This window comes from Pagrus pagrus (genome assembly GCF_965226575.1).
Source record: "Pagrus pagrus genome assembly, chromosome: 7".
Classification (NCBI taxonomy): domain Eukaryota; kingdom Metazoa; phylum Chordata; class Actinopteri; order Spariformes; family Sparidae; genus Pagrus; species Pagrus pagrus.
The window spans coordinates 32,458,319-32,483,039 of record NC_140191.1 but is presented as its reverse complement, the minus strand read 5'-3'; the positions used below and the strand labels follow the sequence as shown (position 1 = coordinate 32,483,039).

At 41.2% G+C, this 24,721-nt stretch overlaps 1 protein-coding gene across 1 annotated transcript in view; it reads right to left on the bottom strand.

The window, feature by feature from the left end:
• Nucleotides 1–378: 378 nt before the first annotated feature.
• ascc3 (activating signal cointegrator 1 complex subunit 3) overlaps nt 379–24,721 on the bottom strand; it is a 180,035-nt gene continuing 155,692 nt past the window's right edge. The window contains exons 33-42 of the mRNA XM_084356676.1: nt 24,341–24,473; nt 22,808–22,933; nt 18,909–19,020; nt 18,661–18,795; nt 11,669–11,893; nt 8,141–8,292; nt 7,460–7,610; nt 5,233–5,439; nt 2,499–2,674; nt 379–1,414 (exon numbers count right to left, since the gene is read on the bottom strand). Of these exons, the coding sequence (XP_084212802.1) occupies nt 1,267–1,414; nt 2,499–2,674; nt 5,233–5,439; nt 7,460–7,610; nt 8,141–8,292; nt 11,669–11,893; nt 18,661–18,795; nt 18,909–19,020; nt 22,808–22,933; nt 24,341–24,473 (1,565 nt within the window). The 3' untranslated portion in view covers nt 379–1,266. The remainder of the gene's footprint in view (nt 1,415–2,498; nt 2,675–5,232; nt 5,440–7,459; nt 7,611–8,140; nt 8,293–11,668; nt 11,894–18,660; nt 18,796–18,908; nt 19,021–22,807; nt 22,934–24,340; nt 24,474–24,721) is intronic.

Below are 24,721 nucleotides of genomic sequence, written 5' to 3'. Positions count from 1 at the left end.
CTATGCTGTTCAGCTGCCTGACTTACTGTCCGGCACGATCTGCTCTGCGCAGTTTGATGCAGCTGCAGTCTACATCCATCAAAAATAGACTTGGTGCGTAATCTCCGCAGAGCAGAGGGGAGAGCTGCTTCTGGGATGCTGCTGAAAGGTGCTGTGGTGCAGCTGGCAGAAACACGAGCATCGTCAAGAACGGCCGCGATCAGCTCCGGCCACCGTATCGCGGCTGTTACGCAGCCGTGATGGTCCCGGTGGAATCTGGGGGTTATTCCCATCTGTTCTTGGAGAGAGATGAGGGAGGCAGAGTGATGTAGCCGACAGTCTTGTTGCCCTTTTATATTGTATTTGGTCTAGAAAACAGACTTTGAAGGAGGCTCAATGTGAAATGGGACAGAACTATTGTCCGTTTAATTAGGTTAAATCAGTAAATTGAAAACAAAACATGTTTAACCAAACTAAAATATCAAGATCATGTTTTTCACTTCACAAGAGATTATTCTTAACAGACCCCGCACTTACAACGAGTACAACAGGCATAAATGTACCTCATCTTGTTCTAACAGTTGCTTCAATAGACCAGAATGCAATGCAGTCACAGGTTTTAAAGGTCACATATTGTAGAAATTGATTTTCATGTCTTTTTTAATAAAGCGGGTCTATGTGCTCTTGAAAGTATTAAAATGCTCAATCCACGGAGAAATGCAAACAGCAAGCATTCAGAAACTGTCTTCAACTGAACTGTCGGGACTACAGTAAGGTTGTGATGTCACAACTCTACAGTCACCGCCCACAGACATCCCCCCAGCTTGGCTGTGGGGCCTGCTAAGACCAGGCTGACCAATGAGAGCAGACTGGGTGTTTAGGAATGGGCGGCTGAAAGAGTTCAGTCAGACGGTGAACAGAGGTGCTGCAGCAATGGACAGTTACAGAACAATAATGTGTCATTTGGAAAATAAAGCAAGTTCACATTTTCTAGCAGGCATCCAAAATAAAGGTATGAACCAGAAAATGGGCATCATTTTGGATTTTAAGTAAGAGATGAAGGTCATTGCCAAATAATGTAAAAATAAATGACTGACTGAAGCAGAAGTAGATAAGGGAAGCTGACATGAAGTGGGCAGAGCAAAATAGTAAAGCAAACCCCATCACTGTGAAAAAATCGCTGGAATGAACTGATCATCACACATCAGTGACACCTAACAGTGTGACACAGTCCCTGTTTCATCACACTCATTTGTGGATTTGAATGCGTTTGTCTGTCACTGTTCCTCAGCTGAGGGACAGCTCAGTCACTGAGTCAGACACCTCTGTGTTGACCTGAGCAGCGATGCTGGCAGGTCTCACATTCAGGTGGATGTCATACTGCTGGTCCAGACCCAGGTAGCTGTCGCTCATCAGGTACAGTGTGTAGATACACCTGAAAGCAGAAGGCAGATGGATCAGCTGTTAGAAAATAAGGACGGCTACACAAGCATGAAAGGAAATGTTCTTGTATCTTGTAAATATATACCACCAGCATATATTTGTTTTTAAATGTGTCTCATGGTCATGGTGAATGCATCGTACTAACAAGTACTGTGTATCACAGCCTGACAAATCTTATTTGTTTGTGTCATAGAGCTCCATTGTTGTCCAAAGACAATTAAAAACGCATCCTACAAGCTGTTTAATTCCTCGCTCTGAGTGTGGCATTATTGCTCTGTATATATGTACATTTCTTGTATTTTTGTTTTGTTTTTGTTGATATTGATATTATTATTACTATTACTATTATTATTATTATTATTATTTCTGCATATTCTGAATTTTGAATGGGAGCAGCTGTAACACAAACAATTTTCCCCTAAATAATAAAGTATTTCTGATTCTGATCCATGAACCACACTGTTGTACTGGGTGACTGTTCCCTCACTACCATGAGCACACACTGTAGTTTATTGTGACTCAGTGCCACCTACACTGTCCTGCTGCCCTAAATACTAAATAGATTACCAATGTGAATTAATCCACTGAAATTACTCTCCAACAAATGCATTTCCACCTATTTGAGTAAAGTTTGTTAAAAAATACACTGAGCAGCTGTTTAAAGGCATTACTGAACCCTTTATATATAACACTATTTATTTTGTAGAACTGAGAGCCACAAACAGTGTAGGGAACAGATTTTCTCAGTTAGAACGAGGCATGGCATCCAAAAACAATTTGAAATAATAAACAATCTTCTGGTTAAAGGACTGATTTTTAGTGTCATGCACAGTGCTGGCCCTTGAGAATTGATCAAAATGACATTCCTTTGTGTAAAACACCTCTCAAAGATTCATTATATTTAATGAGGTCTTTGACCTGTAATCATGTCACGACTTGAGGCGTTGTCATAACCTATTAAATAAATGTGAAGGTTTTTGACCATAAAGTCGTGACACTGTACATGAAATGTATGGGGAAGTGTTGGTGGTTGTTAATGTATTGGCTTAAATCTTTCCTCCTTTACAGTTGCTTACTTTCCAGTCTTCTCCGGTGTGTAGAAGGCCACAGACACAGCTGAGCAGTTGCGCACATATCCAACTCTTTTGACAGCCAGCAGCTCTCTGCGATCCACCTCCCCAATGACCAGGAACCAACCTTCATCCTTCATCTTGGGGAACCTGGGAGCCTGGGCCTTACTGTCCTGCTTCCTCTGAAATAACAGACGTTGAGAGCCTTTATGTGATATATGTATGAAAAAGTTTTAAGATAAAATACATTTTAATCATAAATTCATGCTATGCTGTGGCAACAGCAGTGCATGAAGATGCCAGTTGCTCCTCCAAATGATGCTACATTTCAGTTTTTTGGGCCGTCATTTTTTTCCACTTTATTGCTGCAACACGTAATGCCGATGGCAGAAATACTGTCATCATCATCGGAGGAGAAAGCAGTGTTTTGGATTACGAGCAGCAGACTTTGAGACCATCACGGTCCATGAGGTCTTTCAACCATCCAACCTGACCGTTTGGACCACCCAAGGGAGGAAGAGAGTCGGGATAAGAGCCATGCTAATCCAGCTTGGTTTAAGGCTGCTCTTGGCTAATGTCTGGTCACAGGAAATGGAACTCAGGCTACAAAACAATGTGAAATTAAGAGACTGTTGTGCCCACAGAGACCTGTCTCCACCAGAACATCTCAGGTCAAGTGGTTGCACTCGATGGGTGGACCATGTTCTGAATCGAGAGAGCACAGAACTACAGCTGGACGAGAAGAGGTGGGGACACAGTGGTGGACACACAGTGATGGACACACAGTGATGGACACACAGTGATGGACAGTGTTTCCCAGATGTTGAACTCTTGATATGAATCATCACCATCTTATTGCTGCTGCTTACAGCCACCCTGAGGCAGATTCAAAGGTGCACTACTTGTTATTTATATTTGTATATAAGTAACTATACATGTTCTTTGTTTGTGTTACATGAAGGAGTTTAAGAACTTTCATTTTGTTATGCAGTCCTGTGTTGTGCAATGACAAATACATTACCTTGTACATTTTAACACCTGACAGGGAAAGTAAACAGACACTGCGGTGCCAGACAACATACTGTAATACGGATGGAGCAATTTGATTGATTAGAAAAAAGTGAGTTTGTGCTGTTTATGTACCACAGTTGTCCATTTGAAGGTCCAGTGTGTAGGATTCAGTGGCATCTAGCAGTGTGGTTGCAGACTGCAACCAACTGAACACCCCTTGACACCCCCTCCCTTATGGTGGCTGAAAAGAAGCCCTGAAACAGTGTTTGGTTTGTCTGTTCTGGGCTACTGTAAAAACATGGCAGACTCCATGGAGGACCAAAAGGACCTGCTCCCGCTGTAGAAATAAAAGGCCAGGGAGCAAACACACAACAGCTCTTAGTTTCAGGTGATTAAACACTAACGAAAATATAATTATGAATATAATTCCTTTTGATTACTTGCATTTGTTAATTACAGGTATTTACGCAGAACTGTAAAGATCTCTCTTGTATAGCACTTGTTTCAAACCTGATGAATAAATATTTATTTTGTTTGGTTTACTAACAACTCTACGCACAAACTGTTTATATACTTGCTGTATCCCAACAACTGCAGCTACATTTGAGGTTCTTCAGGGTTAGTTCAACACAGGCTGGAGAGATTTTCACAAACTAGTCCCCCAACTTTATGGAGGCACAATACTAAATCACCGGAGGACCCCTTGAAGTATTCACACCATCTGAAGATCAGTATATCTTTCTCAGACAGAACTGCATCTGCAGCCAACATGCAGAGCAAACTGAACTAAGAATGGCGTATTCAAAAGATAACAAACTGCAGCCTTAAATTAGTTCAATTTTCACTTAATCAGAAGAGTCACATTTAAAGCAGCTTTGCTTAAATGCATCTTCCATTTTGGATTCTGAAGTTTTATGGTAAACAACTAATCAACAACAAATTTGTGTGTTTTCCAAAGTTGAATTGTGCTTTTACTTTGCTGCTGGTAGTGAACATAGCTGACTATCTTTTTTTTCAGCAGTGACAAAGGAGGGCAATATAACAATATAACACAACCAATGTTCTTAAACAGACAAAGAAGAACGATGGAAAAGATGGTTTGCATGGATGTAAACTGGGTAATAAAACTTCAGCGTAATCCAAGACTGGAGGTTCATTTTGCTCTGAACCTCTGCTGCCACACTAGAGACTGGAATTACCAGCCCAACTTCAGTTGGAGTTTTGAATCCTGCAGCATGCGCCCCTTTTACACCAGGAGTGTGGCTGCAGCACTCGCTGACCTGTAGTGGCCACAGAAACGCTTTAAGGTCTCCATTCCATAGCTGTTCAACATGCTGTCAGCATCCGGATGGCAACAGGGTCTTCTACAGGTGGCCCACATATTGCTAGTGAATTACTAATGTTATGGTCGACAGCCCTCAGTGTTCTAATCTGTCAAAATGACCGACAGCTTTCAGATATCAGATGCAAAATATTTGGTTAATGCAACCTCTGGCTAAGGGTAACTGCACATTAATATGCAGTCATTGGATCAACAGTTAATAGAAATAAAAAAATAGTGCAGCTATAAAGGTTAAGCCAGTTTATTTCTAAGATCTTACTATGTGGTGTCTAAATTTACGGATACATATTTTTCATCAAATACATATCTTACACAGAGTTTATAATGATACATTACAGTGACTTAGTGGAGAGTTGAGAGTTGAGTGTTGGTATTGGGCATACTGACCCTCTGCTGGCCCTGGTTGATGCGTCTCAGGGACACCTGCAGGACATACTCCTGGTCAGCGTGGACATCCAGCCAGCTTCTCTCCTCCCTCAGGTTAGCTCCTGCTGCAGGCAGGGGGCGCTCTGTCTGCTCCTGGCTCTCCTCCCACCAGCCCTTCACACTCATGTTGACCTCCAGCACTGGGAGATGACTCAGGAAAGACCACACCTGATGAGGTGATGAGAGAGAGAGAGAGAGAGAGAGAGAACAGATTAAAAGGAAATGAGGAGGACATTCATATCATATCTATATTACTGTTCATCAGCTAAATCATCAGTGGATCTCACATTTTGCAACATATCAAAACATGACTAGAGGCGACGGGGGGTTTGCTGCAATCCACTGGTAATTAGTAATACCGATATAGCACCAGCCCTGTGGCAATAGAATGGGAACCTTTCAAGCTCAATTGGACTGAACAGAATTTGCACCCTTGCCCAGCTCTGTTGGGAGGAACCATGATCATCTACTTGAGTTAGGTACCTGTGAAGACGTCTTGTGTAAGACTGCGACTTACAAGATATCAGAGAAATGTTCAAAGACCAGATGCAAAAACAAGACTGGATCTTTCTCTTTCAGGAGTCTGCATTTATCTGGCTGTATACAGGCATTAGTTCTGGTCCAGTTTGTGTTCAGCCTGCTTTATTACTATTTAACCAGGAGCTGTAAACAGATCTGATCAGATTTGTTTCTTAAATCAGATCTGAAAGTGTCTGAAAATTAGTGATCAGATTGTATTTTCATGTCTAGACAACACAAACTTGTCTGCATAGGTTGCTGTGGTAACGACCAGACGGAGCTGATTTGAATCACATATCAAATCACCTCAAATGTGGTTTGGATCCGATTTGCACAAAAGACATTTCATTTGTTTTTTTTTTGCTGTTCGGACTTCCTCAAATCAATCTGAATACAACCTGGATATGCCAAAAACTGAATTTGGCTGGGAGTCTGAACATAGCCCGAATGTCTGTGGAAATATTGTTGTGGAAGTGTTTCTGGAGAGAGAGCGTCTGCTGCCTGAGGGTAAGTTAGCCTCAGTAAGTAGTGTTACCCAGCCGAATACATGTGATTCCAAGGAGAAGAATATGGGGTCTACAGTAGCAGATACAATATTTTTATAGCAAGTTGCTAAGGTAATATCTCTGATGTTATTTCACTGTAGGCTTCATTACTACCATAGTGAAGCTCCGTTCCTCATGGGTGAGGATGTGGAAGAGGGAGAGCAGCCAGAGGAAGCAGAGGAAGATGCAGAGGTTGGAGTGCAACTAGTTCACCTGTTGCTGAGCCGCTGAAATAGTTGTTTCCCATTTACAGAGCCAGGGCTGTGTATGAACACTGAATGTCTTTTTAAGCGCACACACAGACCTTGGACTGTGAGGAGATATTCACCAAATTAGACAAAAAGTGTACTGGATTCTAATCACTGACTGCACCTTTAAGTGTTATTATAAAGAATTTAACAGTAGGGTCAAGCCAAAGGCACCACCATGAGGAAGACATAAGACATTAAAATATAAAGGCACAGAGAGAGTGACAGAAAAAAAGAGATGGAAGAGGGTGTATGTGTGCGTGCATGCGTGTGTGTGTGTGTGTGTGTGTCTATGGCTGTGTATTGAAGGCTAGGAGGAGAAAAGCCGCTCTGATTCACCGGCCAAAAGCTATTTATGTGAGGATTACGCTCCCTGAGCAAGTCAGACAGGAACGCTGCTGCACATCTAATTATTTAATTAGAGAGGCCGCCACACTGTGGGGGGGCAGGGATGGCTGGGGAGTAAAGGTGGGGAAGGAGAAAAGCGGGGACACTGATTGGGTGAAGCCACGGGGTCTGCCGTCGTGCCCGGACACTCTCATTACTGCTGCAATTAGCACTTAAATTGGAGCTGTAAACCCTATCAATGGAGCTGTAATTGGGGATCCTGGAGGCATCTAGGACCACAGTGGCAAGACTGCTCATGGCACGTCACTGATAATGGTGTGTGTGTGTGTGTGTGATAGTGTGTGATCAGCATGCACTAAATGTGGGAATAGGCCCATTCTGAAGATCATATTTGTAAAACATACAGTATTTAATTTTTCCCGTAATCAGTTTTTGTTTGTCGCTTCTGTAGGAACACAACTTTCTCCAAAGTGCATAATTCAATGATTTCCCAATTTGCTCTTGATGTATTAACATTTGTTATCTTACCTGTGCAGTCTGACTCGATTGAAACTCTTGGCCGAGAATAGCAGCTAAGACATTTTCCTTTCCATTGCAGGCAGCAATCAGTTCAGGAAGTCCTTCAATTGGCCCATCGAAGCCTCCCACGCTGCTCCTCCCCTTCCTGTGTGCCCATTTCCTATAGTGTGTTTGGAAGAGAGGGTAGGGGGAGACTCTTGGTCCTGAGGCAGCATCACAAAACAAATCCGGCCCCACACTTCCTGCAGTCTTTCACCATAGGGACCATCTTTATTGAGTTTGCACAAAATTATTCAACACTGTAGGATGCAGGCCTAGAAATCCATTCTGTGTGAGCAAGGAAAAACTAGGAATAGGTGTGACTGCATGTGGTTTGGGCCTGTGTAGGAGGTTTGCAGATTGTAACTGATGATGTTAGCTGAGATCCATACCTCCAGTAAGGAAGGGAATGGTTTATTAGTGCGTACAATACTGAGTCCTGTTTGTTGATACAGCAGCCAGACCTTAAATCTGTGAAATCCTTAACACCCAGAGTACTTTGGATGACATGGAGAGAAGCTGTTCAGATGAGATGTAATGTGATTCTAAGCACAGCTGGGAGAACAACCAGGCAGATTAGCCATCTACTAGAGCTAGCTAGAATTGATTGCTCACACCTGTCAGCTGTACCTGTGTTGAAGTGTTTTTTACCTGAACAGATAGAGGTCTTGTTGTTCTACATGTGGCAGCGTCAGTAATGAGGAGTCGTGCAGCCAGCGGCCCTGGATGATCATCTGCACCAGGTTGCAGATACTGATGGCTGTAACAAGCCAACCTTCATTGGCAGCTACATCCAGCATTGCCTGAGAAAAGAATTAGAAGAAAGTATAACATTCTAGATAGACTAATCATGATTTTTATTCCATCTCAGCTGAAGTCACCTGGCAGGGTATCAAATGAGCGAAGTTTTTAACTGCCACTTTTTATGTTGGCCCTGGTTCACCGAGACACTGAGACAAAATCAAACATCAAAATATTTTTGTCCAAATATCTCAATATCGAAATTATGATAATATTATAGGGATGACTGTTGGTACTTTCACAAATATTGATACAATGGGGTTTTTGGATAGATAATCATTAGTAATGTAGATTCGATGACTAAGTCTGTAAAGACAAGTAGAAGAACAGGTAGAACAGTCTGGTAAGTTCAGAAAATGACATCACCTTACTGTTACTTAGGTTTGCAACAGGGGAGGGAGGCCAACAAATTGGACCAGATCATGAACTAAAAAGTGACTGTTAGAATGACAGGCCAGTTGCTTTAGTTTGTATTGCCTGAGTAAAAGGTTAGAGTTGGAATCTCAAACTTTTGGCAGCATGAAGTCGGACGTATACCGTTTGTGAAACAGGGACAGAGACGATGCAGCAGGGGTAACACTAAAGCATGCATGACATGACATTTTCAAGCCAGCCTTGAGCTCCATTATTTGCCTGCCCGGTGATTTTCCCCTCACCCCTCTGTGAGGTTTGAGGTTACTGAACAGAGCTGCTCTCTCAGTCAACTCTGGGTCCACAGAAAAGTCCAAGCAAAAGAAATTAAAATGCTACTGCAGTACAAATTAAGAGGGATTTACATTTGACAGTAGCTGCTTGAGCAAATTCATTGACAGAATATACTACAGAAGGCAAAACCACATACCTGGAAAATATATTCACTTGTCACTTTATTCCAGATTGAGTTCTACCATTACAGGTTGAATTTTGTCATGAATTGTTCTTCAAAACAAACAAATGCATTTAAAAGAGTGAAATTTGTAGAAATTATAAATTAAGGCTGCCCCATATGGTAAAAAAATAAAGATCCTATTATTTTGACAGACATTGTATATTGTCATTGTCATATGATTCACGATTAGTGTTAATGATCATTTTTGCATCACAATTTTTGTTTTCACAAAAAAAAATAAAAATCACTATGATGTGACATTTGTCAGTACTCAACTTTAATGATGTTTGTCACACAAGTCACCTTTAATAAAACATTTCAGCTTCTGGGATTTGGACATTGCACTTGGCCATATTGACGATTTCAATTATATTTTGATTAACTGCACAGCCCTAAAATTAATTCATTTCAATGGAATCAATGCCGAAATGGGACCTTTATGGGAAAGGAAAGCCACAGAGTCCATAACTGAGGAAACTGCATGGCTTTATAGCTGTGTAGCACCACCCAATTTGCTAAAACTCTGCCGTGCTGGAGTATAAACTGCAGTGGAATTATTTGCAAACCTTTGAAGGTGAGAATTTATCTCTTGTCTGGTTTGCAACTGAACTAACCAGCCTCCTAAAGAACATTTAGCCATCCAGCCATTGTGCCTCAGTGTCTCTATTGTGTTTTTGGACTAATGTATTTCTCAATTGATTTTCCAGTAAATGTAAATTGTATCAATGACGATTGTGATTGTGATATAAAGTTACATATAGTGTGCTCAAGACCCATATTGCCCACCCCTGTTCCTTGTGTATTGGTCTGTTCTGGTTTAATATCTTTATACAGTTCATGCAGTTTTTTCAGCCAACACATTCAAGCTGTGCACCTTCAGGTCCACCTCATCCTGAGGAGTGATCTACAGATCTGCAGAGTGGTCTGTAGACTGTGCAGATTATCAACTGAAGTCATTGTAATATTCTGGGATTCGTCTCAAGAGCATGCTATGTGATAAGGCTCAGTGTCTTATTGGAAGTATACATTTGAAAAAGGGGAAATGGTTATGAGAATCTTCTCCAGTCAATTAGAATGTCGTCAAAGGACAGCTACAGTCTGTTGCATTCACTTGTTGTATACTGTAGTCACAGTAAAAATATACATTCATTCGATAAAAACAACCATAAAGAAACTTAAAACCAGAACCATTTCAGTAAACGGTAGCAGCAGGACACCAGAGAAGTAACCACATCCATGAGCCATGCAATATCACTGCCAGATACACAGCATGGAAAATCACAAGCACATGTACATGTGCACACACACAACCACCCATCCTGAGCTGTGGACAATAGCTTACAGACGTTAAGCCATGGTCCTAACTTCAAACAGTACATAAAAAGAAACTGAATAAACACCAGCTAGCACATCACACCTTACCCGTGAGATAACCTGCATGGACAATCTTTGATCGATAAAATTATGGGGATGTTATCAGAGTTACTGACTCTGATAATATACTGGGGGTGAGTATTCTGTTGCTCAAGTGTCCTGAGCCACTTTCCAAGTAAACACTGAGGTGCAGACACATTGTGGCTGCCAGACAATGAGAAGCCTGGTTGTTAGATCTAACCTCTAAGCATCATGTTATTTATGAGATGGATCAGCAAGTTCAACTACAAATCACCTACTAATGTTAAACATTCACCTTTCTTTCTCTCTTCTTCATATCTACAGCACAGAACCTCCTCCTTTTCATGTGCACTACTTTATTCTAATACTATTAGAACATAATGCCATTACACCAATTATCAACAATTAAAACCGATATACATTATCTCTAAGAAATCAAAGTGATAGTACAGATTCAAAAAGTTCATAAATTTCATTTGTTAAACTGCAAAAAACATATGTCCATCACACAGATCCAACAGTTGTGGTATATGGTTACGTTTCTTGGCCTCTAGTCAAGTTGGTCATGGAATTGACGATAATAAGTTAAATCTGATATGATCTACGGCCAACAACGTCTTTCATTTTAGCCGGTGAAGGTAATGTTCAGCTGGCTCAAAGGCAGAAGCTTGATACCTGAACGTTTTGTACATTGGAACAAATCCAAGTGTTTTCCCAACCTGGATGATGGAACACAAAAGTCAATAACATGAATTCATTTTCATGTTTGCATACTCACTCAGTTGCAGTGATCCCGAATGCCTTAAAACAACAATTATGCATTCTCTCACTTTTTGAGTCAGTTCCCCCCGATTGGCAAGGTGCAGGAGAAATGGCCCTTCATGGTGTAGCTAGAGTATGCTACACCAGGCTGGTGGAACATGATCATTTGTGGTGCACTTACTAGCTGAAAAAGTCATTTATTTATCCACAGGGATTGTACAAATATTCCTAAAGCCTGAATCATTACTGGTTGTTTTTATGTTTGATAAAATGGTAAATCAAAGATTCATGTTATTCAGTTATCATGTTAGTAACTTGAAGCAGCTGTTTATCGACTACCTTGTGAATCTTACCTGACAGATTCGGATGGCGTTGTCCAGCACTGTCTTGGTATCGGTGTTGTAGTCGCTGCATGGTAGCTGGGCGTGGCTAAAGTGGGCCTGCAGCAGCAGGTGGGTCTTGGTGTGGGCACTGTCATAGGAGTGGGGGTTGACCTGCAGGGGGAGCTGCTGAGCCAGCTGGCTGTTCAGCTGGTCCTCGTTGTGTCTGACGGGCAGCTCGGCATACTCCTCTGCATCCTGAGAGACATAGATCAAAAGTGAAACAGGAAGTCGAAAGCATGCGGTCAGACCATTTTAATTCCAGCATCTGTACCTTAACAGCTGCATTTAACTCACTGTTGTTCTGGTTTTACCCTGCTCTGAAAACTGGCTGTTCCCCTTCCCATAAAGACTGCAAGGAAATCTTTGAACCAGACCTGATAAACGAAAAATCCTGCACACCTCCTTATAAAAATCTATCAATAGTTGGGATGATATTCTGAATTCCACAAATTATTTGAAGTAAATTTCTGAGGATGGATGAAAAAGACACAGTAAAATGGACTGGGTTACTGGGTATGAAAGAAATGCCAATGATGATCCATCAATCTGCTCTCTAAGGGTTGTGTGTTGGGCCTTATTTGTGGTTGTTATACAGAGAGATGCATGGACACGCATGGCTCCTCTCCTCTAATTCACTCCAGTTCAACTTCGGATAATGTAGTCCCATCAACAGGCTGTGCCGGAGGCATTTGTCACAGCCTCCCCCCGGCCTGGACTGTTAAGGCTCCATCTATCATTGACTGAAGCAGTGATTCAAAAGCTAGGCCCTAAAAAAGGACCTGACCGGGGTGGGGGCTGGGATGAAGGATGGGAATTGGAATCATCTCTGAATGATTTATCATTCGATTGCTGTTGTGTTTGCATATGGATGTGCTGGAGAGAAAAAACTATAGATCTTAAGGTGGGCATCATAACCAGCGACTCCACACTGCCTCACACCCTGTGATAGTAACATAAGCAGAGACAGAACAGGGAGAGAGTAGTGCGAGAGGCTCGAGCTTTGAAGCTGTATTTCCAGAGAGAAAAACAGAAAGAGTTGAGTGAGGCAAACAAAAAGAAGGCAGGTATACACAGCTGAGATCTACTGTAGGTGTCAGGTCCACAGTACAACTGCTACAAAAACATAATTTAGTTTTACTGAATTATCTTCTTTAATAAAAGAAAGGAGGCAGAGACTTTGTGACCTGACTTGCTGTTTAAACTAGTTAATTTCCAGAAATGCTAGTAATTGTTTACTGTTGTGTTTTAGAAAAACCTCTTCATTATCTTTTCTGCTTTTGTTTCCGATAGTGCCAAAAGTCAGTCAATTACTCAACCAACTGAAGAGCAATAAAAAGCTTGATGATTTATTAATCGCATAAGTAATTATAAGCAAAGAGGGGTGGGGTATGGGGTGGGGGGGGGCTATTTAATTTTGGACTCTGAAACTGCTGATTGTCATGTTTCACAGTTTTATTTACAATTATATTTCTTTAGAATATCTGGGACATTTTATGTGTTTATTGGACATTGAAGACAGACAGGAAATGTAAAAGTAAAACCTTTTGATTGCTAAGGAACCCCATTTCACAAACTTTTAACTTTATACTAACAAAAAGTAATCAACAGATTAAATGTTGATTAAAACAATTGTTGCAGCTTTGTATTAATGTAAATTATAATGTATGTTTTCATATCAGGCTGTGAGTAAAACTCGGAAGTCAGAATTTGTTCGTGAATATAGGATTTGAAAGGATAACTCCGATTTCTTACAAATGAGATCTTATTTTCATAGTTGTACTCAACAAAGTTATTGCTGAGATTTGAGATCCTGGCACTATCACTATGTCAAAAGGTCAAATGATCAAACAGCTTGTTATTCTGACTTATTGACGGCCATTGGCCAACTATTTTAGTCGGCGTTCTCTTCCGCTTCTGCTCTCTGCTGAATAATGGTTTTAAAATCCCCATCTCTACGGGAAACAACAACAACCTCAGAGCTAGCAACCTGCACGTTGAAAATGGCAAGTTAGCCAAACCCTAGCCTGGTCGCTAATGGTATGAACTTAAACAAGCCCTTTTCTTTTTCCTTCCTGGGCTTTGCACCGTCAAAGACTTTTCTTAAGAAATGCAGACAAGCCAGAGCATTTTTTTCCTCTCTCGCAGAATGATAATTGGTGCAACCAGAGCTTTCTCCAGTGTTGGCACAGCACTGAAGAGAATAGCACGCCTATGCTAGACTAACAGGTTGTAATCAAGCCAGAAGTTTACTCTGATTATCTGAACCACCATTAATGTCTGTAATAATACCACTTTTTTGTATACAATTTTGTACGTCAGTTTTCAGAAAGACCAACTCTGGCATATTTCTTCAATTCATCTGGCTTCGGTTCAACCAAAGGGCAATTCAGTCTGATAATCAGGTGACAAGCAAACTACGTGTGTGCATTACTACCGCTAGAAGGGGAGGTCGTCGTAACATGTTGCTGGAAGCATCAGCTTTCACCTTCGCAGCTGTTACTCAAACGAAGCAACCCGACGTTTGGCTTTTACCTTTGCCTAGGACGCAGTCATTGAACTCGCTGGACAAGCCAAGATTCCCCTGTGTTCACCAAACACGTTCCTGATCCAGAAGACAGCTGTGCAACCCAGCTTCTCTCATCACTGCAGAAGGAGGATGTCCCCTCAGAGAGTGACCTGCTTTGCCCTTTTTTCTTCACCCACGTTGACTCCGCTGTTTCAGCAGCCACCGCCAGCCCTCAAGACACTGACCCGGCCAACGCATTTCATCTAAGCTGAGGAAACGAGCTGGATTGAGGAGGCGGATGTCACCAGTGTGGTCACCAGTGTGGTCACACGTGAGGCTTATTTAGTGTCTGGGCAGATACTAGAAATTAGAATGTATTGAATGCTTTTATGCTATGTGTATTTCTGGACTGCAGAGTCCTTTTTGCGGCTGGGTTTACACTATAAAACATTGTGCTTGTTGCTTGCTTTTCTTTGCCCTCATCACAAGCTGATTTGAGCCTCTCCACTCTGTGGAGTTACAGTAAGTGTTAGCTTTGCCACCCTGTGAGCATACAGTAAGCTGGGATCCTATCAAGGACCAGCCGAAGGTGATTCAAGCCTGAGTTCGTTCACCATCTGCTGAGTGACAGAAAGGTAAGTATTGTCTCTCCATGGCTGTTTCGCCCTCCTTGCTGCACTCTGAGCGTTAGCCACGCAGTCTCATGAGCGGCTTGTTGAAAATGTGTCAATAACGACCCCACTATAACATCAGACACGTGTGTTGTGGTAGCACCTGCACCAAATTTGGAACATCAGAGTCTAGCTCTGTCCAAACCACACTGTGATTCAAGGCACGTGTTAGGTCAACAGACACTGTTCCGCCATTGTTTGATCAAACCTTGCCCAGTCACCTCCATTGACCAGCCCTTGGCGTGACATCCCCACATCCAAGAGATCGCATCCGCCATCTTCGCTCTCTCTCTCTTTGTCTCTCTGAGTCCAATACACACACACACACACACACACACACACACACACACACACACACACACACACACACACACACACACACACACACACACACACACACACACACACACTGCATGCTTGTTTGTTGCTTGAGTTTGTCTTAGTGTTTTAGTTTCATAGTTTAGCTGCTGTTGTTGAATGATGGATGTTTGTTGGTTGAAGTATTATTGGGTATTGATTAATTTGCTAACATTAATAACTTCTATTGTACCTGCCCTACCTTTGTTCCCAAACAAAAGTATATAGTATAGTAGTATTATATAGTAGTGCTGCTCTGTTCCGCGAGCTCTGCAATTTACTTGAGGGTACAATGTTATTAGAGTATTACCAACAGGAATGATAGGATTCTCTGAGATGCCTCTTCTGGCCCTGACACACCAGGCATAGGGTCAGACATTGGCCAATGCAGTCAGTGAGCAGTTGTGGCTGTTGCGGTGTATCCCGTACCATGACACCGTCGGTCAGTGAGAGAAATCACTCTGATTGGTTGTTCAGCTAAGCAATTGTTTTCCCGTTTCCTTTCTTTTGTTACTCCATTTTTTGCCTTCAACTTTCTTCCACAACCAAGAGACCCAGGGCTTTCAGGCATGTTTTCAAGTGTTGTGAAAAGGAAAGCCAAACAGAACAACAAGCCAAACAGAAGACTCAAACGCTGAGTCTTCTGTTTTCTCTTTTTGAAGGACGAATACAGACTACCGCCACCTGTTGGTAGAGTTATTTCCAATAATGAAGGCATAGAACGTACAATCTAGTTGGCTGTCGGCTGTAGTATTCTTGATGTGTTCAACCGCAGTTTTTGGTGACACAACAGTCAGCCTTTGTTGCCGCAAGTTCCTTGGATATTGGGTTGGTGTGCCTGGGATGTTAGCTCTTTGACCGCAGCAGTTGCTGTTTCTCTGTGTGTCATCATTATTTAAGGTTGCCCTCAATGATCCAGCATTCATATTTGTATAAAACAACATGAGTGACTGTCTTGTTTGACTGTGAGGACAATGCCATCTTAGGAAGCAGAGACAAACACAACAGGAAATAAAACCGAGACAAAGGCTGGCAGCGTGGTGCTCAGAGAGAAAAACAAGTGTCGGAGGTGGTGGTGCAGCGAGGTGTGGGTGTTGCTCATTAGAGGCCACGCTGCAGCAATTAGGGGGAACTGGAGGAGCATGCCAGTGCTTTGTAGCTAACATAGGGGGAGTGGATGGGGCGGCAGGGTGAGTGGCCTATTGTATCACAGCTTGTTGGGGAGGGAGGCAGCCAGGCATGTCATGCTTTGGTCTGCTTCCCACTATATGGGTGCAAAGAAGAGTGATGTGAACTGTCTCAGTAGCCTCCCCTCCATATGTTAGCATCATTACTGAAGTCAGGTTGAGCCGCTGAACCCACTGAATGGACTTACTTGACTATTTGGCTGCATGGTAAATACTGAATGCAAGAATAAAAGCCAATTAAGATCCAAAAACACACAAGTAATCAATGACTTTCTAGTATGAAATAAGAGTTTTTAAAAGCTGTGTTGTACTTTTAGCCACAACTTATTTCACATGGCAGTAAAACAAACAAACAAACAAAACAGAGCAGCCATAAAATAAAAGGTTTTTCAAAAGTTGGAAAAAGACCCTAACCTAACCGACCCACAACCACAAGAAAAAAAAAAAGAAAAGAAAAAAAAGGAAACCGGGGGGGGGGGGGGCTGGGGGTTAGAAATGGACTAACACGATGCTGGTTATGTTCTTTTCATTGGTTTAAACACTAGCCCTAATCCTTTTACAATCTAGAAACCACTGAAGTCCACCAAGACTGTAAAATCCTCTACATCTCTTTTTTAGTACAAAAGAATATTTCAATCAGTCTCTGCATGCAGAGCTGCAGCACACACATGGTCACAGATGATAAAGGAATACATGTGGCATCAATTTCATGTGCAGTGGAGGAGATCGTTAGGGAAATAAAAATTCTTGGATCAACAACACCAAAAAACAATCACTTGTTTCTTGGTATATGGCCCTATTTTCTATTCTTGCCTTAGGACACAATGTGTTCATAACTGAAGCAATCCAGACAGTTAAACACACAAACATGCAAACATCTGTGTGTGCATATGTGTCACATGACCAAATGTGCGATCTCTTGCACGATCTTGCAGATAATTAGTATCTGTACCACGAAACTACACAGAACTGGAAGATCACCGCACTTACAAAAAATGGGTATTGATTTTAGAAAATATTTTAAATACGTTCTTTTTTTATTTCTTGCTTTTGAACAGTGATGAAATCCACTAGGAATCATTACAAACAGATATACACTATAAGCCCATTAGAAGCAGTGTTAAAAAAAGAGTGTGTCATTATCCCCCCTCAGTGAAAGGTGTGAAACCACCATGTCTTGTGTTGACCCCACCAGTCATGGGCCAGAGTGTGGTTGACCGTAGCACTAAAGCCCCAGAATGAGGAAAGTTAATGAAGCTCAGACAAAGGTGCTAATTTGATGGGAAGGAGTAAAGTGTTTGTGTGTGAGAGAGAGCGAGAGAGACAGAGGGAGAGCATGAACATCGCCTGATGTATTGTGTATTGGCAAATACCAAAAAGAGAAGAATAACAATGCATGTTTTCTGTTACTGATCCTCAGTGGATTTCTACATGGTTGCCAGTATACTGCTGTTTCAAATGCCATTCAAACAACATCTTACGTAAAGATCTTCATCTGCCAGATAGTGAAGTCAGAGATTAGATGTTACACGGCTATGACTGGGCTACAACAAAAAATGACACGGGAATGTTGCCTAAGTGTGTACTGGCTAAGAACAGTGTGTTAGCACTAAATTCTTGTTTATATTCAACAAAATCAACACTAAAAATAAATATGGTCTTAATTTCCATGTACAATTGCAACTAATGTTTTTTTGAAACATGCATTTGATTGGAAAATGACTTTCTACACCATGAGCAAGAGCTGCGGAAAAAATACAATCTGCCACTCCGACAGTGTATACAAAGGTATGGTGCTCGGAGTGATGTCCAATCGCAGTATCAGGTTCTGTCCTGGTCTTCTGTGTCTTCGCATTCTGAATTCATTATGTTCAAATGTTTTGACCTCGCTAGAAGCCTACAAGGTCTGAATCTAGATTTGTACATTTTTCTGCATTTTTGACAGTGATTGCTACATTATGCAGGGCTGGGTTGGCCTGGCCTGAGCACAGCTGATAATTATCTTGCTTTCCATTTGAACTGGGAAGACAGAATTTCAGAGTTGCCTTTTGGCAATGTCAGATTTTTTGGTTTCGGTGCTTGCATTGCAAAATACTTTGTAATGTGTTGTTATCAACTAGTATTGATCACGATTACTGACAATAGCTAACCTGACTAGAACTGGTTTTCTGACTTATGGCATTGATAAGATGGACATAGTAAGTTTAGAAGGTAGCTGTATGTTCATAGTGTGAAACTCACCGTCAAAATGGAGAGCAGCTCATGGACGGGCATCTCAGGCCTCAGTCGTTCTTTAAACATGCGGATGGTCTGATGCTTCAGGTAGTAGTAGGAGCTGATGCGACCGTACGTCAGAGGCACAATGGTCCGATCATCCTGGAGCATTAATGGGAATAAAAATTGACAAACAAAAACTTAATCTCATGTTAAATAAATTTGTGTCATGTTACAGACAACATACCTATTTTCAAATGAATACACACACGCACCTCTTTTATCTCCATGCAGTAAGAGCACTCCAGGTCCCGCAGGCTTCTCTCCACCAGGTTGGACAGGTATTTGTTAATAGACTCGTGGGTGATGTCTTCTAGGCTGTAGTAACTAAACAACACAGGTCATGGAGTTAATGTCACAGACATACACAAGGATATGAACAACCATGTAGTCGTCATATCCCAGATATGTAATAACAAGGATAAGACTTTAAACAAGGATGAAGGACTTGACTGGGGTTTTTGATTCTCAGTTATGTCATACTGATGATGAAATCTAACTAGGGCTGCATGGAAAACCCAGAAAATAATGGTTGAGTAAAATAATTTGTCACTACTATGTTTACACATTGTGCTGCTTAAAGTCTGGTGCAAATGATTCCCAGGTTAGACTGTTATTACCTGAAATAAGACAACCAGTGGCCAAAATGGGTTCCATACTTAGCTCTGCTTAGTAAGAGTTACCACATGAGGCTCAGCAGAAGTGTAATCAAAGATAATCTTCATTAGCTCATAATGCCAATATTTGTGCATGGTGTGTGCAAATAAAAATACGAGGGAAACCAGGCATGTTTCATTAAAGCTGGCAGAAACAGATGCTGAAGGCCCTAAAGGTATGTTTGCAAGGGTGGAAAATCCTGTTTGAATGTGTAATGTAGGTAATGTAAAATATGTCTTTGTTAAGTCAGAGAACTGTTCATTAGTTGTGGGCTACCCAACAGAGATGTATAACATGATGAGTTACAAGACTGCTTGTAGTGTGCGTTTAAGTAGTGATGTGAGACCTTCCTTTTGTTTGTTTCAAAAAGGTTAAATACAAATCTGCTCTTAGAAACATATGCAAGTCTTTAAACTGCACCGTAATTACTCAGTGGCCAATATTCCTTCAGAGTGCCATTTACTAATAATTCTGACTTTGAAATCACTTGTACAGATGTGTGGTTTGGAGATTGGAAGGCTGCTGCTGTTATTAAAATTCAAGATACTGTATGTATGTGGGTGATACTTTGAAGTTTTACATGAAGACTTGCATGTTCCATGAACACACTTTCATTGCCATCTACAATTAGGAGCCATTTGGACTATTAAAGTGAGAGAAACATATTCACCGCATGTGCACAGCATCATCTCGGGTGATAAAAACAGGATCAATAAGATGATCAGAAAGGGCTGAATCAGTGATTGGCACTCGCTTGAGTGACTGCAGAAAAGAGAACAACGGCCAAATTAAAAATGATTCTGTATTTTGAACGGACTCATAAGCTCATTCAGTGAGTGACTAGTGATGCCTCAGTGTTCTGATGAATGAGGGTCTTTAGTTCCATCAGCAATGAGACTTTTTAATAAACACTTTCAGATGTGGTTTGGATCCATAGCACCTCCCAGCTGTTGATCATGTTTCAACATTGATGATTTTATTTATGTGTTGTGTACTGTGAATGCAATATCTGTAGTGTTTGTTGTCTGTATGAGTTGATTCAGTACATCCGGTCCATAAAGTCTGAAAAACAAAATTGCTGACAAAGCACAACACCAGAGGAGAACACAGCAACTGAAAACGTGCTTCACTTCCTGCCCGGAATATGGGAACAACTCATGCTGCAGTTAAACAAGGACCAAATGGGTCATAGCAGACGCTCCGTTTTCTCACAGAACCTCCCAGAAGAAACCAGGAAGAACGTGGTAATAATTCCTCTCCAAGTCCACTAAGCACATGTGCACTGCACTGGCAAATTCCCATGAACCTTCCAGCATACTTGCAAAAGAAAGAGCTCAGTGGACCAGCTGAAGTAAACCGGACCTGGGTGGAATTTTGGGATTCAAATAGTAATTTATCTCAAACAATGTATCTTTGATGCTGCAGTGTTAGATTGTATGCCACACACACACACACGCAGTGTGGAGTATTAACTTGTATAGAAAAACAAAAAAAGCAATCATATCAAGGATGAATACCAATACGTTAGTTATCAGGTGGAGGAGGAATATTAGATTAAAGTAATTTTGCAGCTGTCTGCATAATGCATGCAAACCAGGGCTGACTCTAAGAAATTGCCCACTTCTCATATTACATTAAAACAAATGATATCTTCATGATCATTATACAAAATCATTTATTGTGCAGTTGGGAGCAGGGAGGAGAAATCACAGCCTGACTCGTGGGCTGGAAGCAGAAGTTGAAACGGGTGATGGCCATATTTAATGTGTGTTTTATGTTAAGTACATGTATTTCTTTCATTCCCATTGCTCCACATGTTAACAGCACACAGTTCTGGGTGCTGAATGTGTTTCTTACCGAGCACATTTCACAGAATTTTACTGGTGGTGGGCCTGTCTGATTAAGTCATGGCCATTAGCATCATCACCATTAGGCTCCTGATGGCACAGGGAGGCGGCCTGCAGACGTTTACGATACCCATGGGACCCTGTGTCTGTGTCTGCGTGTATCTGTGCAAGTGTTGTGGAAGTCAAAGACTGAAAGTAGTGGTGACAGATTAGCTGTTCGGATATAAAACACAGCTGCATGGAGATAATGGTGTCAGGGGATCTGCACATTCAGACACAACATTTAAGACATTGAATGTAACATGAAACTGATTGTGCGGATGCCCATATAATTATTGATTAAGGAGCTGCAATAAAGACAAAAATATGTTTGTCATGCTGGAACCTGACTCTGTTATGATTTAATGTAAAGCCTGTGGGTCTAACTTAGTGTCAACTGTGAGTGCAAGTAATATAATACAAAAAGCAATGTCAATCCAGTCTACGATTTTTTTCTGCCTAAACAAACTAAATAAACATTGATTGAATAAACAAATTGATCTTAAACGACAACACAATTTATACTGTTTTACTGTTTATATGAGGCGGACCCTGCCACCTTTCTAGCTTCAAACAGTGTTCTGGGACCTTACTTTCCTCTGAGAACAGCTTGTTTATTCACTCATGGGAAAATAATTGTTTCTGAGTTTTTATCATTACCTCATTATGATAGTAAACATTGAAATTCTGAGTTTTAATTTCTTCTCCAAAACTACACAGTGCCCCTTTAACGTATGTGACACAAATCATAATAGCAGATGTAGTCTACTTACATTTAAACCTAAAGTTCGACAAGCTACGTGCTCCAAAAACTGGAGGGACTGATGCAAAACTATTAAGATGATGAGCTTAAAATACTGATATGATGCATAAAAAGTACAGAGCCCCAGGGGTCATTTTCTAGAAAAAAAATGTTGATTTGGAAATTCATATGAACGGATTAAGACACAGAGGTAACAGACTTGTTGGGAGGGGGGTATTAATTCTAACATTACAATGGATAATAATACAACCATTAATAATCTTTGTAGTAGTGGGAGTTGCAGTAGTGTAACTATCCTGGGCCACAACATAGTGTTGATGAGTTTAAATCAATTTGTTATTTCATCTTATGGAGGAGACAGTAAAGTTAGGAGAGAAACAGTAGTGGGATGAGATAAAAACAGGATGCTGTGTTTAAATGGTCCAGCCCAGCCAAAATACAACCACGACTGCTGCCCGAGCCTTTCCACAAAACACTAAGTCCTTGTCATTGTTGACATTGAATATTGATTAAAAACCCTGACTTAAATCTGAAAGGGTTTCTGATCTTCACAGACCTGTACTGGTAAATTCCCACTGGGAGGCCTCAATAAGGCCCTGAATGGTAAATGTGGGCTGACAGCCGTGCAAATATCAACAGGCTGGAATGTTCTGGAATGGTCTCCGTCTACACAGCAGATGTTTGACAGAGGAACACGGCACTCCTCCAACCAGGTTGTGAGAGTAGGCCAAGAATGTGTGTATGTGTATGTGTACGCATGAACTACTGCTGTTGGATATGACATGTGGTTTGAGCAGGTTTTCCTAACCTGGGGTTCATCACCAGCCGTCTGAAGAAGTACGTCCAGGTGATGTAGTCCATTGCATCCTGTTTGGATGCGATTGTTCCTGCAGCAATCTCAGCATTCAGATGGTCTGACAGCACACTGAGGAGGCTGGTGATACAACACAAAATCACAGAAATATCACATATAGACAGATTCCAATTCACAATTTTGTTTATTATTATGAACCAGCAGGGCTGGATTCTGAACCTCAGTACTTCTTTGTACAAACAGAACAAAATCTGTAGCTGTGGTTCATTAATTGATTATTTGATCAGCACCAAATTGTTCAAATTGTTCGATAATTCCAACTATGTTGTTCATTCTTTTTTTTTTAGCAAAAACGCCAAAGAAGAAGAACGCCAATGTAAGAATTTGGTACTTTTCCCTTTTCTCGTGCAATCACAAACCTGATATGTTTGGATTTTGGACTGTTGGTCAGACAGACAAAACATCTGAATGTCACCTTTGACTCTGTCATGTAAAATGTTGGGACATTTTACTAGCAGAATGATTAACTCATTAAATGAAAAAAATAATTGGCAGATTAACTGCTTGTTGCAGCCCCAGCACAAGAATCAAAAACTGCTGAGTACTGACACACATCAGATCTATGAGCCAGTACAGCTTGTGGAGCATGGCCTGACAAATCCTGTTAGTATGAATCATTCTGCTTTAATGTTGTGCTTCTGTACCATCATTTCTAATCAAACGGACAATGTCAGGTCAGTATTCTGTTATGCTGCAACTGCAATGCTAAATGCAAGCATTAAAAACAACCCGCTTCCCAGTTTATTGTGGTCCAGACTGCTCTCAGTATCACCACCAGGGACAAAACCATTAACTGCTGCTATTTGGTCATCTGTTAGTTGATCCTATCTGCACACATTGTTTCAGTGCTGTGCCACCGCTGGAGAAAGGTCTGGAGAACCCACTATCTGAGTATTGGTTTGTTTGCTTTTTACAATGGTCTTGGGCAGCACTAAGCCCAGGATGCAGTGACATGTTACAAAACAGTAAGCAGATAGAAGAAGAGGAAGAGAATTATAAATGAAATAGTAGACCAATTATAGGCTTATACCCTCATCCTACTTCCTGTCAATCAGAGTAGTCAACTGAAAAAGATACTGAACTGAAACATTGTCCCATTCTTGTGGCACTGATGGCTCTTTTGTGTGCTTTTTTTTTTTTTTTTTACGCTGTCACTTTGAAGTTTTTTAAAGCATCCCTTCCTATGAATTACAGTGTTCAACACAAAAGTCAACTACCTGTATGGTACATATGACTTCTTGGAGGAATAGGTGGGAATACCAAACATGAAGGTCATGTCATGGTGTGTGTGAAGGCTGTCTTCATACGTTCTCCGCAAGTAAACCTATAGTCTATTTAGGTTATGATGCCTTGATAAGGATGTTGTTTCCTATATGGCAATGTCAGGGTGCTTATTTTCAGAAAGTATACTGTTTATGCACAGAACACGAGGACACTAATAACCAAGACAACAGACGTGACTGTTACCTGGACTCGACAGGGAAAGGCTCATAGAGGAACTTCTTGTAGAAATCCTTCTTGATGTCGTGGACAAGGATAACTGCTTTGCCCTGATCGTCGAATTGAGGCCGACCTGCTCGTCCCATCATCTGCAGAACATCTACACACACAGCACATACAAGACATTACAAAACACTGCTTTTCCATCCCGTATACCACTGTTCTTTAAATACAGTATGCTGCTCTGAAAAGTGACACTTTGTTGTCACTTGGTCAATATCCCAGGACTTGATTTAGAATTCTCAAAACATATGTTCTTCTACGCACGGAATTCTTTATTAGTGTGAATGCCGTAGACAACTTTTAGATAGAAATGTAGGAAATCTTGTCGTCTTTCAGCTGATGGTC